Source organism: Lycium ferocissimum, chromosome 10 (assembly GCF_029784015.1).
Source record: "Lycium ferocissimum isolate CSIRO_LF1 chromosome 10, AGI_CSIRO_Lferr_CH_V1, whole genome shotgun sequence".
NCBI classification, from domain to species: domain Eukaryota; kingdom Viridiplantae; phylum Streptophyta; class Magnoliopsida; order Solanales; family Solanaceae; genus Lycium; species Lycium ferocissimum.
The window spans coordinates 48266415-48282598 of record NC_081351.1 but is presented as its reverse complement, the minus strand read 5'-3'; the positions used below and the strand labels follow the sequence as shown (position 1 = coordinate 48282598).

At 34.5% G+C, this 16184-nt stretch overlaps 2 protein-coding genes across 3 annotated transcripts in view; one reads left to right on the top strand and one right to left on the bottom strand.

The window, feature by feature from the left end:
• Nucleotides 1-5684: 5684 nt before the first annotated feature.
• On the top strand, nt 5685-10733 carry LOC132034152 (prohibitin-3, mitochondrial). 2 transcript variants are annotated; one of them, XM_059424422.1, is made up of 3 exons: nt 5685-6165; nt 7351-7734; nt 10433-10733. In XM_059424422.1, the coding sequence occupies exons 1-2, from the start codon at nt 5719-5721 to the stop codon at nt 7732-7734; spliced, it is 831 nt and encodes a 276-aa protein (XP_059280405.1). In that variant the 5' UTR covers nt 5685-5718; the 3' UTR covers nt 10433-10733. The 2 variants fall into 2 exon arrangements, with proteins under 2 accessions (XP_059280405.1, XP_059280404.1); XM_059424421.1 differs by having other exon boundaries at nt 7351-7738.
• Nucleotides 10734-11597: 864 nt separating this feature from the next.
• The window catches only part of LOC132034975 (O-fucosyltransferase 11-like), a 7667-nt gene continuing 3080 nt past the window's right edge, over nt 11598-16184 (bottom strand). Inside the window, exons 4-7 of the mRNA XM_059425298.1 lie at nt 15561-15568; nt 14953-15120; nt 14188-14378; nt 11598-12392 (exon numbers count right to left, since the gene is read on the bottom strand). Of these exons, the coding sequence (XP_059281281.1) occupies nt 12200-12392; nt 14188-14378; nt 14953-15120; nt 15561-15568 (560 nt within the window). The 3' untranslated portion in view covers nt 11598-12199. The remainder of the gene's footprint in view (nt 12393-14187; nt 14379-14952; nt 15121-15560; nt 15569-16184) is intronic.

Sequence of the window (16184 nt, the reverse complement as noted above, 5' to 3'; positions counted from 1 at the left end):
TAATTGTATGTGAACTCCTGTATGAAGTTTGTATGATCTGTGTATGTGAAACTAATTAATTGTATGAATTGTGTATATGAAATGCATGTGAACTTCTGTATGAACTGGGTATGATGTGTGTATATGAAACTAATTATTAAGTTATAGAAGAGGAGAAAATGGTTGTTCCTCAGAGGGAAATCACAAGAATTTTGAGAAAAAGTTTAAAAAATGAGCGAATTTAGTACAATTGTGGAGTAGAATCTGATTGAGATAGAGAGTGTGTGTGTGTAACATACTGGGGAAAAAAAAAGTGTGTGTAACATAATTAACGGAGAAAAATACAACTAGTATGGATTGGGCTCCTCTCCATTTCCCTTCTCTCCATTTTCCCCAAGTTCTACATTAGATTAGAGACACATGGCATGTGTTAGAATTAATGACTAAGATTTAATTGACTAAAATAAGGCCCTAACCATAGTTCATATAATTAGTAACTTATCCATTAATATATTAGAATATTTTTCTCTCTCTACCTATTTTACTTTTCCCACCCAGTAAAATATCTTTTCTAATTTACCCGATTATCTTTTGCCACTTAATTTTTTTTTCCCCAATAGACCCATTATTCAATTGGTGATATTTTTCATTTTTTCAATTGTGATGCTTACTAATTCACATAATATAGACCCCATTATTCAATTGATAATTGTATATTTCTGAAAAAGTTATCTATATTATGGAAAATATCACCATTAAAGAGTTTTCATGATCGAAAAAAAAGATGGAATATTAAAATAGGAAGAGAGAGAAAATATTTTAATATATTTATGGATAAGTTATTAATTATATGAACTATGGTTAGACCTTGTTTTAGTCAATTAAATCTTAGTCATTAATTCTAACTCATGCCATGTGTCTCCAATCTAAGGTAGAACTTGAAGAAAATGGAGAGAAGGGAAATGGAGAGGAGCCCGATCCCAACTAGTATAGATGTAAACATGTTTACCATTACATTAGGCTAAAAAGGGGGGATGAGGGAAGTTTCAATTTATGGTAGTAGTAGTAAATATTTGATAATGTATGTAACGGTAGTAATATTTGTCTTATAGTACAGAGCCCACTTAATTTTTCCTATTTTAAATTATAGACACTTGGATGGCTTTAGGAATGGTTATTTCATTTCATGTCTTGAATTATATTTGATGTACTTTAATTACCTTGTTTATTTAATATACTTTTGAAAATGGCTCAGAATATCCTTCATTCATCTTTTGACCTAAACATACCCCCTCCATCCATCTTTTGCTCTAAAAATACCACAACTTGTTTTTTTTTTTTTTTTCTTTCTTTGTTTTGCTCAAAGATACCCCTCGAACTGACTAATGACTTTTTACAATTTAAAATAGCCACCTGACATATCATTAATTTAAAAACTAAACCCACCAATTTCTTAAATTCAAACCCGCTCCTAATAATCTGACCCGTTTCTTTTAATTCAAACTCGCACTCGAAAATCACAATTGCTTTCGGCACAAGCATAAGAGCAGACGCTAAAAATGCATGAAGGAATTAACTTTTGCTTCACAATATGTCACGACCCAACCCGATGAACCATGACTAGTGCCCGAGCTGGACACTCGTATACGAACCTGCTAGATATAGTCAGACTGAAACTAAGGACAATATGGAAATTTGTAAAAGCAAGCTATAGACTCATAACGTCATATATCATAATGAACCTGTCTCCTGAGGAGTCACAGCTAATCAAAACATAACATAATATGCAAGCCGACAAGGCTGCCACTATATACGGGAATATCCAAAACGAACCATATCGATATAGTCGACCAAAACCTATATACAACCCACACATGTCTACTGTGCCTCTAAGAGTATAATAGTGAAATATGACGGATTGTGGCCCCGCCGTACCCCGGATATGTATAAGTCTATATCAAAGGATCCGTACAAAATGACTTAGGCTCCGGAACAACGGAGCTCTCCAAACAAAGGTAAGTCCTAGGTTGTAGGATCACCAAACCGAGTGTCCGTACCGCTGGCATGAAACGCAACCCCCGAAGAAAGGGGGTCAGTACGAATAATGTACTGAGTATATAAAGCATGAAATACAATAAGAAAGATTATGGCTGAATAAAGGATGACAGGAGACAAGTATGATAATCAAAGATACCAATGCACCTGTGCCTTATGAGATGAGAGTCATGCATATCTATATAATATACCGTACCCGGCCCATTATGGGACCTTGAATGAAGTCATATACATATATACCGTACTCGCCCCTCTAGTAGGGTCTCGTGAACAATGCAAGGAAACCGTGCACGAATACATACCCGCCCGGGACTCGGTGAATGATATATTAACAAAGATGCACGAGTAGAATATCATGAGCAACCATATACAAATTAAATCATCATCTGAGACTCAATAGAATAATTAGAATGAACCAACACTGGAGAATCAAAGACAACTATTATGTCAAGTACCACTGAGAACTAGAATTCATTGGAATTATGTACGTTTATCGTCCGCTCGTTTTATGTAATTCATGCCAAAAAGAAATAAGGGATAGCTTTACATACCTTCAAGCGCGTCTATTCGTCTAAAATCTACTGTCCAAGTTTGTAATCTATAACAAGGCAATAATCACACCACAATTAGATGAAAGTCATTCTTTACTACTCATTGTAAGCTAACAAACAATCTAACGAAAATCCGGCAACATTTCCCTTATTTTTCTTACTTCGTCCCAACTCACCAACAACCCAAAATAATCATAACAATATCAACAACACACACACTACCACGAAAATCATACCAAACAAATTTCTAAAATATCATCACAAAACAAACACAAAAATCATACCAAATGTACCCCAAAATATCATCACAAAACAAACCACGTAAAAATCATACAAAAAAATTCCCCAAAATATCATCAACAACATCAACAACAGTAACAACCATTATTATACATCATAACTCAGCTAATCCCATCCATTTAATTCAACTAAAACAGCCTCCGATCCATAAATCTCAACAAAACAACAAACGAGTTTATAACGCTATTTTCTCCGTTCTAATCCGTTAAAACTCTAAATAAACTTATTAACAATGAAAAAGGGACCTTAATCTTACCATAAGTATGCAGAAACCACGTCAACACTCTTATTTTTGGCTGATTTTTAGCTCAAACTGAAGGCAACGCAACGTACAACGCTTTTCTTTTCATGAGCTTCGGGATTCGGCTTCGATTTTGATTAAAATGGTACCTTAGCCTAGAAGCTCTCTCTCCTCTCTCTCTAATATTCTTGGAAGCTCCTAGATGAAAATGACCAGCCCCCAAATGAATTTTCCATATATATTAACGTTAATGGGCCTCATGGGCCGAAATGTAAATGCTTGTCTGGTCCCAACTTCACGCCCCGCAAGCCCAATTTTCATCGTCCATATCTCCTTATCCCAATATCATTTTGACGAGTGGTTTGTTGCGTTGGAAACTAGACTCGATGAACTTCATTTTAGGCTTTTGAAACACCTTAAAACTCCTCATATACTAGGAGATATGCCTCCAACAATATGGGCTAAAAATCTGGTTTGAGATTTTACTGATGTTGTTCCAATTCATTTCGTTTAGATTCGTTTAACTTCTAATCCTCTTCCAAACCTCATGTAACCTCTTACACATATATATACATACTCATATACATCCATAACAATCCATACACGTGTCTCGAAGGGTCTGGAGAATCGCAATAACCTTAAACATAACTAAAGAACTCACAAAGCTTCGACGAAACTCCAGTCGCAAAAGTATATTCATATCTTTTGTCCATCTTCTATATCATTACTAATAATCTCAAATAATTTAAAAGGGCACTCATTACCTCGTATACGTCCTCATAACACGATTTCAAATCCTTTAGGTTGCCATGTCACCTCGAGATACTTAAGGCAACCATATATATATAACGATATTCTTACTAACTCGATTAACTTATTATGGAGTGTGACCTTGAACTTTCTTAACTAAAACTGTCATTTTGTCTTAAGTCAAGTAGCACATTAAACGACCAAATGGGTCGTTACACTTACGGGGTGTAACACAATAAGTGTCCACTTACATAATAAAAAGGAATTAGCTTTACTTTTTCATATTTGCCCTTACTAAGTGCCAAGTGATCAGATCTCAATGTTTCAAGTTAATAGTAGTCAATATGCAATTTTTAATTAAGAGAAGTTTAGTCAAAATACCTATTTTTTCGTAAGAATTAATATCTTCTTAACTGGTGTGCTAAAGACTAAGTGGACGGTAATTTTAAACCGAAGGTGTACCATATAGTCATTTACAATTGTTATTTCTACTGTGTATTTTTCTTACTTTTTTGTTTCTTTCCATTTCTTGCATTTATTTGTTTTCCTGTTAGTTTAAAACGTTAAAAAATGATGATAAAATTATTTTCACCCCCCAACTTTACTTTAATAATCAAACTCCCCCTCAACTATGAACAATAGACATTCTTCCCTCTTTATCATATGCAATGTCTATTTTACCCATGACATTATCAATCCTCCATCTATGTATTACCTTTTTAAATTATATAAAATTCATATTTTAAACCTAGGTATTTATAGATTTTTATTTAAATTCATAGTATAATTAGAATAATCCTCTTATAAATTTATCGCAAAATCTAATATTACTTTTTATGATTGGTATTTTAATATTACATGCATTAGGTATATATTATGTATGTACATGCATTAATTATGTATGTATACACACACACACTCTCTCATATATTACATATATATATATATATATATATATAAATTATGTATGTATACACACACACACTCTCTCATATATTTTACATACATATATATATATATATATATATATATATATATATATATATATATATATATATATATATATATATATATATATATATTGTAAGTATATTATTTAAGTTTCTCTCTTATCCTCTATTATCGCATGTAAATGAGTTTTGATTGTCGTATGGAATATTTTAAATTATAATTTAAAACTATTTATAATATAAATAGATACTCTTTTAGGAATTTATTATAGAATAAACCTCTATTTTTATTAATTATTTTGTATTATCATGCATTGAAATATATTTATAAAGTCATTATTACCTCTTATTTTTACTTGTAGAAATAAATATCAGAATTTTGATTATTTTAAATAAAAAAAATTTATTCTTCTCATTTGTTTCATTATAGAACGTCATGAAGTTATATAGTCAACTAGTTCTTCTCACTTTTCTTTTTCCGTCTCGACAATAATTTTTTTTTTTATATAGGAAATTTGTTACATAAATTAAAGAGATAAAAAGAATCATGATTTTGAAGAAGTAAAAGAAAAAAAGACGAGCTTGATAATGTAAGGGTAAAATAAAAATTTGAAAAGTCAATTAGGATAAAGGATGAGAATGACCATCGTTTTAAAAAGTTGATTTGATTTGAAGAAAGCTAAAGTTTGTTAAAAATAATTTTCGTCCAAAAAATAAATGATACAAATTGCAATGGGCTTGAATATGTCGGTGCAAACCCAAACCCGACTCCTCAATTAGGTTTTTTGCTTCCACAGCAATCCACACTCTCCTCTAAAACCCTATAAACCCTAATAAAATCAAAATCCCAGTCTCTCTGTGTGTTTCTACATACAAACAAAACAAAATTACAATGGGTAGCCAAGCCGCAGTTTCATTCCTAACCAACATAGCCCGAGCCGCATTCACTCTGGGTCTGGGCGGTACCCTTCTCAGCTCATCCCTTTACACAGTTGACGGCGGTCAACGTGCCGTTCTGTTTGACCGTTTCCGTGGAGTTATCGACGATACCGTTGGTGAAGGCACTCATTTTTTAATCCCATGGCTACAAAAACCGTACATATTCGATATTCGTACGAAGCCACATACGTTTTCTTCGATATCGGGGACTAAGGATTTACAGATGGTTAATTTGACTTTAAGGATATTGTCTAGACCTGAAGTGCCGAGATTGCCAGAGATATTTAAGACGCTTGGTACTGAATATGATGAGAAAGTGCTTCCTTCTATTGGTAATGAAGTGCTTAAAGCTGTTGTTGCTCAATTCAATGCTGATCAGTTACTTACTGAGAGGCCACAGGTATACTGTACTAGGGGTGTTAAATGGGCTGGTCGGGTGGGATGAAATGGGTTGGGCTAAAAATCGGGTCATTACCCAACCCGCTCAATTCTTATTAAATTTTACTTTTGGTCCCTGAGTTATTAGTAGATTCTGCTTTTGGTCCTTGTGATATACTACTCAACATATTTAACCTACAATTAATCTCTTTGACTGTTTATAGAACTATATTACCATCAAATATAAAGTAACAGTACAAATGGGCGTCTCGGGCTGGAATTGGATAGGGTAATAAACAGAGAAATTGACATAAACAGCCATCCGCCAAAACAATAGTCCGTAAATCTATATCTTTTGAATATAATGTGTATTATACGTAAAATATACATATTTTATACATGATAATGTATCTACTTTTGTATATTTGGCTAGAGAATGTAATTTAAATGGCGGGTTGGGTTGGGTTGGGCTGAAATTGGGCTGAGTTAATGCTTGGGCTAAATGGGTTGGCTTGAAATGTGCTAAAAACCGGGTCATAACCCAATTAACCAAATTCTTAGGGGTCGTTTGGTAGAGTGTATAACAATAATAATGAATAAGGAGTATTAGTAATGCTAGGATTTGTTATGCTGAGATTATTCCTTATCCAATGTTTGGTTTAGTGTATTAAGGGCACTTCTGTCTTTAACCATGCTTATTCATATATTAATAACCCTTGTTTTGCTAATACCATTGTTTGCTGTGTATAAGAATAGTACTGAATAGCATGTATAAATAATTTGAAAAACACTACCAAACAAGGGATTAGTAAAACCAAAGCTAATAGATGTATTATTTTCTCTACTATATCCTACCAAACAGCCCCTTGGTAAATTTTAAATTCTATGTTTGTGTTCTTATAATTTGTTTGAGTGCCTAATAAAACTTTTTTCCTTATATTATGACTAACTAAATATAAATAACATATCAAATAGACAAAATGTCGTTTTAAATATATCTAGACAGAGTTTCTCAAGGGTCAGTCTGGGCTGCATATAAGCCTACTTTTTAAATGGGCTGCATATCAGCCTAATTTTTAAACGGGCGGCATTAACCAGGTCAAATGGGCTGAGTTAATAAGATAAGCGGGCCATTATCCCACCCAACCTAAACGAGTTGGGCGTGCCATGATTTTATGGGCTGATTTTGCCACCCCTAATGCCACAGGTATCCGCACTTGTACGCGAGAGCTTGATTCGACGTGCCAAGGATTTCAACATTGTGCTTGATGACGTGGCGATCACGCACTTGTCGTATGGAACTGAGTTTTCGAGAGCTGTGGAGCAGAAGCAGGTAGCTCAACAGGAGGCTGAGAGGTCAAAATTTGTGGTGATGAAAGCTGATCAAGAGAGGAGGGCGGCGATTATTCGGGCTGAAGGAGAGAGCGAATCTGCTAAGCTGATTTCTGATGCTACTGCGGCTGCTGGAATGGGTTTGATTGAGCTTAGAAGGATTGAAGCTTCTAGAGAAATTGCTGGGACTTTGGCTAAGACTCCTAATGTTGCTTACTTGCCCAAGCAAGGGAATATGCTTCTTGGACTCAATCGTTGAGTAGGTAATCAATTGCTAGCTTATTTATGTATTTATCTTTTGGGAAAAATCTTATATTCGTTGTTTTTTTATTGCATTGAATTTGTTATGGGATATTAACTTATCTAAAAATTACAATATCACTGTCCTCTCTATGACTGCAGAGTGACACATACCCGTAGAAGAAAATCAATTTTGATCACTTAGGACAAAGATGTGATCCGCTTGACCCACCATTTTTGTGAAGTTTATAAGTTTCAAAGATTAGTTTCCCTTTTTTGAATATCTAATCCGCACATAAAGTAATTTGCATCTAGCTAAAATAGAATTTTATATTTGAAAATTGTAGGAAAATTGGTTGGTACAAATTTTGCCATATACCGAAACGACCCAATCCATTATCTGGATCCATGAATGGGTCTATTTACCAGACATGGAAAGGAAACAATGTAAGTAATACTTAAAAGTATCCATTCAACACTCTTTTTGATAATATATGTGAAAGAATATAGTGTTAGTCCAACCAAAGTGCTTTGGTAATGCATAAATACTTTTCAAAGATCACTTTCTTTAGTTCGTGGGAAGCAGAAACAGTTAGATATTATGGGACATAAGGACTAATAAATTGGAAATTCAGGACGCTTTAGTTAAAAGTAGTGGTGAACAGAGATGGGAGATGGGCATGGGGAGTAAATAAGGAGACTGATCATGTTTCAGAGACTCATGTTTTTTAAGACAATATATCTAGATAGATAGTGAGGCAGCATTGCATGTTATGAAATCTTGAGTGAGTCTTGGGGCTGGATTGGCATAATAGTTTGACTTTGTGTAGGATCTTCTCATATTCCAATGTTACATGGACATTGGCTATGGATAACTAACCAGTACCAGTGTATGTGAGCATACTGAATAGGAAAATAGACCTTTTCGCTAACTTTTGGTATATGATGAAGATTCATGTGGAGTACCAAACCTTGGAAGAGTAACAGTCCGGTTAATGGCTAATACATAGCAATTGTAGAACTGCATTAATTGAGGACGAGAATGTTTCTGGTACAACCAGGCTTATGGAATACTTACTGGCCTTTTCTTTGCTGTCCTGCAATACCAGAATTAACAATCCAGCAATACTAACACCAAATAAAATCAGGTTGAAGACGTCTATTTTTGATAGATAAGTCTAAAATTAGGGAAAATAATGAAGGGCATTAGGGGTTGAGTGAGGATTGTTGTGAATGTGCCATTTTTGGTATGTGGTGATTATTGAGAAAGTTGGGTGGTTATTGTTGATCATGCTTCTTACACTATGATTCGTTCCATAAAGAAAGAGTTGGAAAAATGTCTGTGATGATTTATTATTTAAGGCTTAATGCATACGTGGCCCCCTGAACTTGCCCCTTTTTTTCATTTTGGCACCTCAACTAAGTATTGTTCCTATTGAATCCCTGAACTCGTCCCAAGTATGTCTATCAAATCCCCTAAATCTGATTTTTATTATAAGCAAAAATTAAATTAGGGAAATGAAGGTGGAGTAATATTTTAGACACGTGGTAAGCTATTCTTTAGGTCATGGATGTGTCGGTTTTTGCTCTTTCACTGTGAGCTTAATTAAGAGCTACTTTCCTTTTGTGAGCTTAATTAAGAGCTACTCATTTTTCCCCCTCTCAATTGCTGCTAATCTTAGCTAAAAGATGACATAATTATATTAGAATATATATTAGCATGTTCTTACATTGAAGATGGAATACTATGTAAGTCGGATTGTGTTTGATAGACACACTTGAGGACGAGTTCAGGAGATAGGAACAACACTTAGTTGAGGTGCCAAAATGGAAAAAAGGGACAAGTTTAGGGGGCCGCATATGCATTAAGCCATTATTTAAAGTTATTGAAACGATGAAGCATTAGATGCGCAACCTTGTATAATATGTTGAATGGTTATTGCACGGGTCTCTCAAGGTGTTCTTCTATGAGTCAGGTTCTACTTCCAGAATCTTTCTCGGTTGTGTGTGTTAAACTAGATTTGCATCTGATTTGTCACATTTTGTGAAGCTCCATTGTATCTTTAAACCTTTATTAGACTAGTGAGTTCCTCAGAGAGAGAGAGAGAGAGAGAAGAGATACTTTCATTCGACAGGCCTAGTTTGTTTTATACTTAATTATTGTAATTTCAGCCAACTTGCTGCTTCTGTGCAACCTTAAAATTCTCCTATGGAGGGAGGTATTCGGTTGCGCTTCTCTGTTTTTGTTCTTGGTTCTGGCGGTGATCAAAATTTCTTTACTTGCTCAGTGATCTTTTTGTTACTAAGAGAAGTTATCATTATTAGTTATTGGCTAGATCCTAATGGTTGGGGTGGTCAGGTTTTAGTCGTATAAGAGTCTGGACAACTTTTAAAACCGGAACTTTTTCATGACTGCTTGCATAGATTGCTGAAATGCGACCCATTCTTTTGCTCTTGTTGTGTGATTCTCTTTTTACTGAATGAAGGGGTATTATTTGTTTGAACTATGTTAGCAATCTGGGGCTATTGTATAAATCTGTATTGGATGGTGGTGTTTTGTCACTGGGTTTAAGACTGATGCTTTTGTGGCTTCCTCAAATGAACACTGTTTTATTTCAATCTACCTGAAATTGTGTGCTTTATCTGGTGAAATATTTTCTTATCTTTTGCTTATTTCTTTGTTCAATGTTCATTGTGGCTCTTTTGTTCCTTTTCAGGTGGTTTCTTTAATGGTGGTGTATTGTAATGCTATTGTTGGTAGCTTCGGTGGCCTCTCCTTACCAGTCTGTTTTTTGGTTCAAAGAACACTTTGATTCATCCTGGACAAATGCATGTTAGCGTCGTATAAAGAAAACATTGAGGATGTTTTTGTTTTGGTTCCCTTTATGATGCATGTCATATTTTGTTTATTTAGACAATCCACTGCTGTTTTCCTCAGCTTACCCTATTACTAACCTAGTCTAAATAATTGTATCACGCAACATTTTGAAGAGCCTGATGCAAACTCTTGCACGTGAATCTCCAATTAGTGTTTTTATGCTGTTTATGTGTATGCCCACAGCTAAAGAAAGCAAACTAGGTAAACATCTGATCATCTAACATGAGATCATCCTGCCTAGCCAAGTCTGAATTAATTCTTTGGTATCTGCATGGTTTATGTTGGAGGAAAAATCTTGAGTTTTTCCAAAAAAGTAATTTGTTTGAGCTATTTTAGTTAAGATAATAGGTTGACTTTTTTCACAAAAATGGTTCGAACAAACAAGAGTTAGCAAATATAAGATTTTAGCAGGATATGCTTTTCGTCCTAAGATAGATCGACGTTTTCTACAAGTAGATGGTAAGTCATAAATATAAGATTTTAATAGGATCTTGATTAATCATCTTATTTAAATATTGAAAATGTAGAAACCATAAAGAACCTGCAGTCAGTTTTATATTTTAACATTTTAAAATAAAGTGTATGGGATCCCAGTCAAGATTGTTTCGTTTGATGTCGACCTTATCAGTCTCCAAAGACTGAAGGCATAGTAAAACTTTCGTGAATGTCTGGTCATTCTCATTTTAACCTCTGTATACTTTGTACAGTTTACTTGGAATAAATACTGATATCTACTCAACATAGTAACGTTCACTTTAGCACTTGCAGTTCCCATCCTCTCATGCAACATATTTAGCAATTCAACATACAAATGTAATGCTACCACCGCAATGTGTTCACAACTTGACATCTAACTCTAATCAACATAAATTAAAGTGGACAATATAAACAAAGAGCCTGTGTTTTGCATATAACTACGCGTCATATCTGTATGTTTTACATTATGCCACTAAATATGCATATTTCTTCAGCGTTAGAATTAACATATAATCATTCCCATGTCGCTCCATTTAATCTCATCTCAGTCCAATACTATATAAAAGTACTACAAAAATCCTTGACACTTGCTAAGGTAGAAACGCTGGAGATAAATCTTGAAATTTAATCATTAGAAAACTTGTAGCATTACAACTAGTAGATTACGAGCAGAAAATTTCAAAAGCAATGTGAAGGCATTAACAAAACCTAAGAAGAAGAAAGAACCAAAAATCTAGACTAGAGAAATTATAGCTGAAACCTTTAGGATCTGAGAACTGATATATCAACTCCAGATGGATCAAATGTCCTGCCTCGCTGGCTAAGGCAAAACTGGAGGCAAATTCTTATGATCTCGACTGAGATGCTTTAACAATCTTTGATTCCTGTAATCAACGCTGGACTTGCTCTTTCGCTCTATTCTACCACTCTCCATAGGCACATAAAGTGACAGACCCCATAATGATAAGCTGGTAGCGTACTTGTATCCTTGGAAATAGCATGGTACCATGTGGAGACTTTGTTACCGGTAACAGAGGTAACAAGCAAACCAGAAGAGTAACTGGTTCTTGCAAAAGGATCCCAATTTAGACTGCTCAAATCACAGGAAACTTAGAACTATGTACCAATCTCAGCGATCTACCATGAGGTACGAATTGCTACGGTTGGTAGTTCTTTTTGACTCCCAAAGGCACCTGCATTCAGGCAAAGGATTCGAATAGATAGAACCTTTTCTGGTGGACTTTTTAACTCTAGGTACCATTATGCCCTTCCTATCACTTTCGGCCAGCATTGAGCCCATTTGATCCTTGAAATCAATCCAGCTGTTAAGCAGTTTTAAGGAAAACAAAAGAACAATTAAGAAAAAAGAAAAACAGAAACATTGATGTTGTGGTCTTGATGATTAAGATAAAGTTGCTTGGCACTTTTTATTTTTTTGAGAAGGTAACAGAAGTTGCCTGGCACTTTAAGAGAACATCTAAAGATAAAACGAACACAGAGATGATACTAGATTGGCAAGAGTCAACCTCGAATGCATTAGAATCGGCTCATACACGAACTTCTTCCTCGTGTTCCAAAATCTAGATATATTTCTGAAATGATCAATTTTAGGGGCAGGCTCATTCCATTTCATGCCCTTTACTTTGTTATTATGCACATTTGAACTCATCATTCATTTGCATTTCAACTATTTTAGTTCAAGTAGAACAAGGTTTGACTTTTACAATTCCAAAGGATAGCTGTATAAGATCCTTCCTGATTCAGGTAAATGATCACGTCTACTCTAATTCCTCGAGGCAACAGAATTAGCAGATTTGTTAACTTAGGAACTTAATATTTTCTTTTAATATATACTTTTAGCATGTGGTTGGTTAGATTTTTTGCCACTAGATAATATCATCATTTATGAAAAATAAGTTAACTCAAATGCATATAGTTCTAACTTTGGGAATTGGGATCAAGAAGTGTCAGCAACTCATACTTTCATGAAAGAGTGCGTTTATTTGTCAAGAAAATTTGTCCTGAAATTGTCAAGAATTACTATTCATTACTTTTATATCTTTCATTCTTTCTTAAGACTATTAATCACTTTAAGTCACATCACCTGAAAAAGTAAAAAGTGTAGTTAATTAAATGTATCATTATAAAGGCTACAAAAAAAAAAAGTAGTTGCGCTCCACCTTCCCATCACTCTCTCTTTTTCACCCTATACATTTCTTCAACCATTAAACCAATCCATAGACAAGTATGTTCTTATAACAAAAAGAAGTCTTGGTGATGGATCAACAAAGGCTGAATCGGTCGGTTGGTTCGCGGACTAAGTTATTCCGGGCTTATAATCCTTGGATTAATTTATTCCACTTTCCAGGTGGGATGAAATAACAAGTTTGATGGGATATCCCAAGATTAAGTTTGGGGTTAAATTTATAATTTGGTTATCCCATGAACCAACAACCCCTAAATGTATTATAGTTTAACTATTAACAACTCTATAAGCATAACTATTAAGGATAATAGTTAAACTAAAATTTGATTATAGTTAATAAATTATATATTAATGTCTTGTATTATTACATAGTTAATCAATTCCTTAGTGTTATCATATATTGATCTAAATTAGTTAATTTATGTTCATATAATCATATAATTTATTTATAGTTTTTTTTTAAAATATATTTAATGTTGTTTGTTCTTTATTTGCTTTGTTGATCCATCACCAAGACTTCTTTTTGTTATAAATATACTTATTGATGGATCATCTATGGATTTGTTTCATGGCTGCAAAAATGTATTGGGTGTGAGAGAGAGTGATGGGAAATGTGGGGCTCAAACTTTTTTGTAGCCTCTGTAATGACAATTTTTACCTTTTCAAGTGATATGACTTAAAGTGAGTAAAAGTAGTAAGAAAGAGTTAAAGAGTCAAAGGGTATAAAAGGAATGAACAGTGATTCTTGACAATTTCGAGACAAATTTTCTCAACCAAACTCATTTTCCTTCATGAAATTTTACCTATTGGAGTACAATGCTTACAGGCAAGGAAAGCGGGAATTCACTTGCAGTTATATGAGAAGCAGAAAGAGAAGAAAATAAAAGAGAGCTATAGGAAAAGGATCTTACCTTATACTTGTGTTCTGCAATAAATTTACAAGCTTGATTTTATCAGGTTTGATAGTCTTGGCATGTCCATTGAAAAGGTACCTTCTATGACCAATCAAAAAATGAGGGAAGTTTCCCCCTTGAGTGGTTACAAATACCTCACTAAACAAGCATACTAGGTAGTCCACAGCAGCTAGTCTTGATGAATAACCCTGTCAAACAAAAAAATAAATAGAAGAAAATGAAGTTAACTTGTTTATACGGTTTCCCAAAGAATAAGATAATTGCTTCCACAAAATAGTAAATCAGTAACATAGAATTCCAATCAACACTCCAATGGACACATCACGAATATGACATGATTCATGGTGAATGTTCCTGTAACTAGAATCCTCTCAGCTGTTTTCGTTTTCATGTCAAACTGAATAAGGGGTAAATTTTTTGAAATAACCAAATCACTGCTAACTCAAGCTTTCTGGGTTTTGGAAGTGCTTTCTGGCATTAATGCAGATCCGTGTTAGTTGAATTCGCTAAGCAGAGATCATTTCTCTTGATTCAGTTCTCAAAATTTCTTTTTCTCAGTAATTTGGAAAATGGCAGCTTTAAAGAATGTAAGCAACTATGTACATGGTACCTCCCCCAAAACAAATACTTGCCCGAGAAACTTAGGTTCAGTTAGAGCAAAAATAGACAGAGGACACATCCATTTCTGAGTTGGTCCAATATCTAGTCCATTTGATGTCCTAACACAATTTCTTTAAGAAATGGCTTGTCATCAAGTTATACCTCAAATGGAGCAAGCTCATCTTTGGTTGCCAAAGTCTCCTTGGTTTGTAGGAGAGGGAACATCTTCCGCAGAGGTGCTAGATATCTATCTGCCTGGTAAATCTTCCCAGAAGCCAAATAGATTGGAGTATCTTTGGCAAATCCCATACCCCTGAGCATCATCCCAACCTATCCTGACAAAGAAAAATATATGAAACAAAAGAGTAGCAATAACAAAGCTAAATGCAAGAATGTAAGATTTGACTCGTAAACCTGCAGTTGGCTAACGAATAATAAAAAGTAAAAGAGCGAAAAGGGGAGAAAGATAACAATCAATGAATTGGCACAAATTTAGCTCTAAAATGCTTCGATTATCTGCTACGAGTAATAGGCTACTGGATATACTTTTTCTACATCAAGATCCCTTCTCTTTTAACAAATTCCAAAGACTCCTATCTGATATTTGTGGTTATCAGCGTTAAAGACATCCTAATATCAAACAAGAAAGACCAACCAATAATGTGCAACGTCCTACTATATAACACATTAAGATAACCATTTTTTCTTTTTTGCTCTTTGATACGCTTTTCTGTTGTTGCATTTAAATGGTGGTAATGCATAAACAATACGCCACATCCTATGACAAAACAACAATGACCAATCCACTATAAAAGATTCTTATAGGAAATGTTCAGTTTCAGAGTGGTAGCTCAAGGTAAATGTTCTATTTCATTCTTTTTTACAAGAGGAGTTTCATAGAGCCTGCTGGAATTTTAACGAAAGTGATACAATATTTCTTCACATGCATCCACGGACACTGATGTACAAGTGTTAAAAGAGTATTACATAACAAATAATTTCTTCGAGTTCTGCTCTGCAAGCATTTCAATTGTACAATTTAATTTCGATTAAGATTGGCTGGCATTCGAGCCTGAAATACTGCATATTGGTGCAATATTTTCACGTTTAGCACTTCAACATAAGGGCTGCATTCAGCCTGTAAGAATTTCTGACTCTCTTCGCGGGGATGTCAGCAGGTTAGGCAGCTCTAAGGTTTTTTAACTTCGGCAGAAGGCAGGCTGAAACTCAGCCCCAACCAAGTGAATCTAAGGGTCTGAAAGAGTTCACTATCTGATCTATGGGGTGTTAACCAAGGAGGACGGCTAAGAATGTCCATTAAAAGGAGCGGACCGATGGGATCACTCCTCAAGCACGAATAGAACGATCTCCCAGGAGGAGAAGTAAAGCAAATA

Coding starts and splice junctions, on each gene's coding strand:
- LOC132034152 (XM_059424422.1), top strand. CDS start 5,719: ATGGGTAGCCAAGCCGCAGTTTCATTCCTAACCAACATAGCCCGAGCC. Junction 6,166..7,350: donor TACTTACTGAGAGGCCACAG/GTATACTGTACT, acceptor CTAATGCCACAG/GTATCCGCACTTGTACGCGA.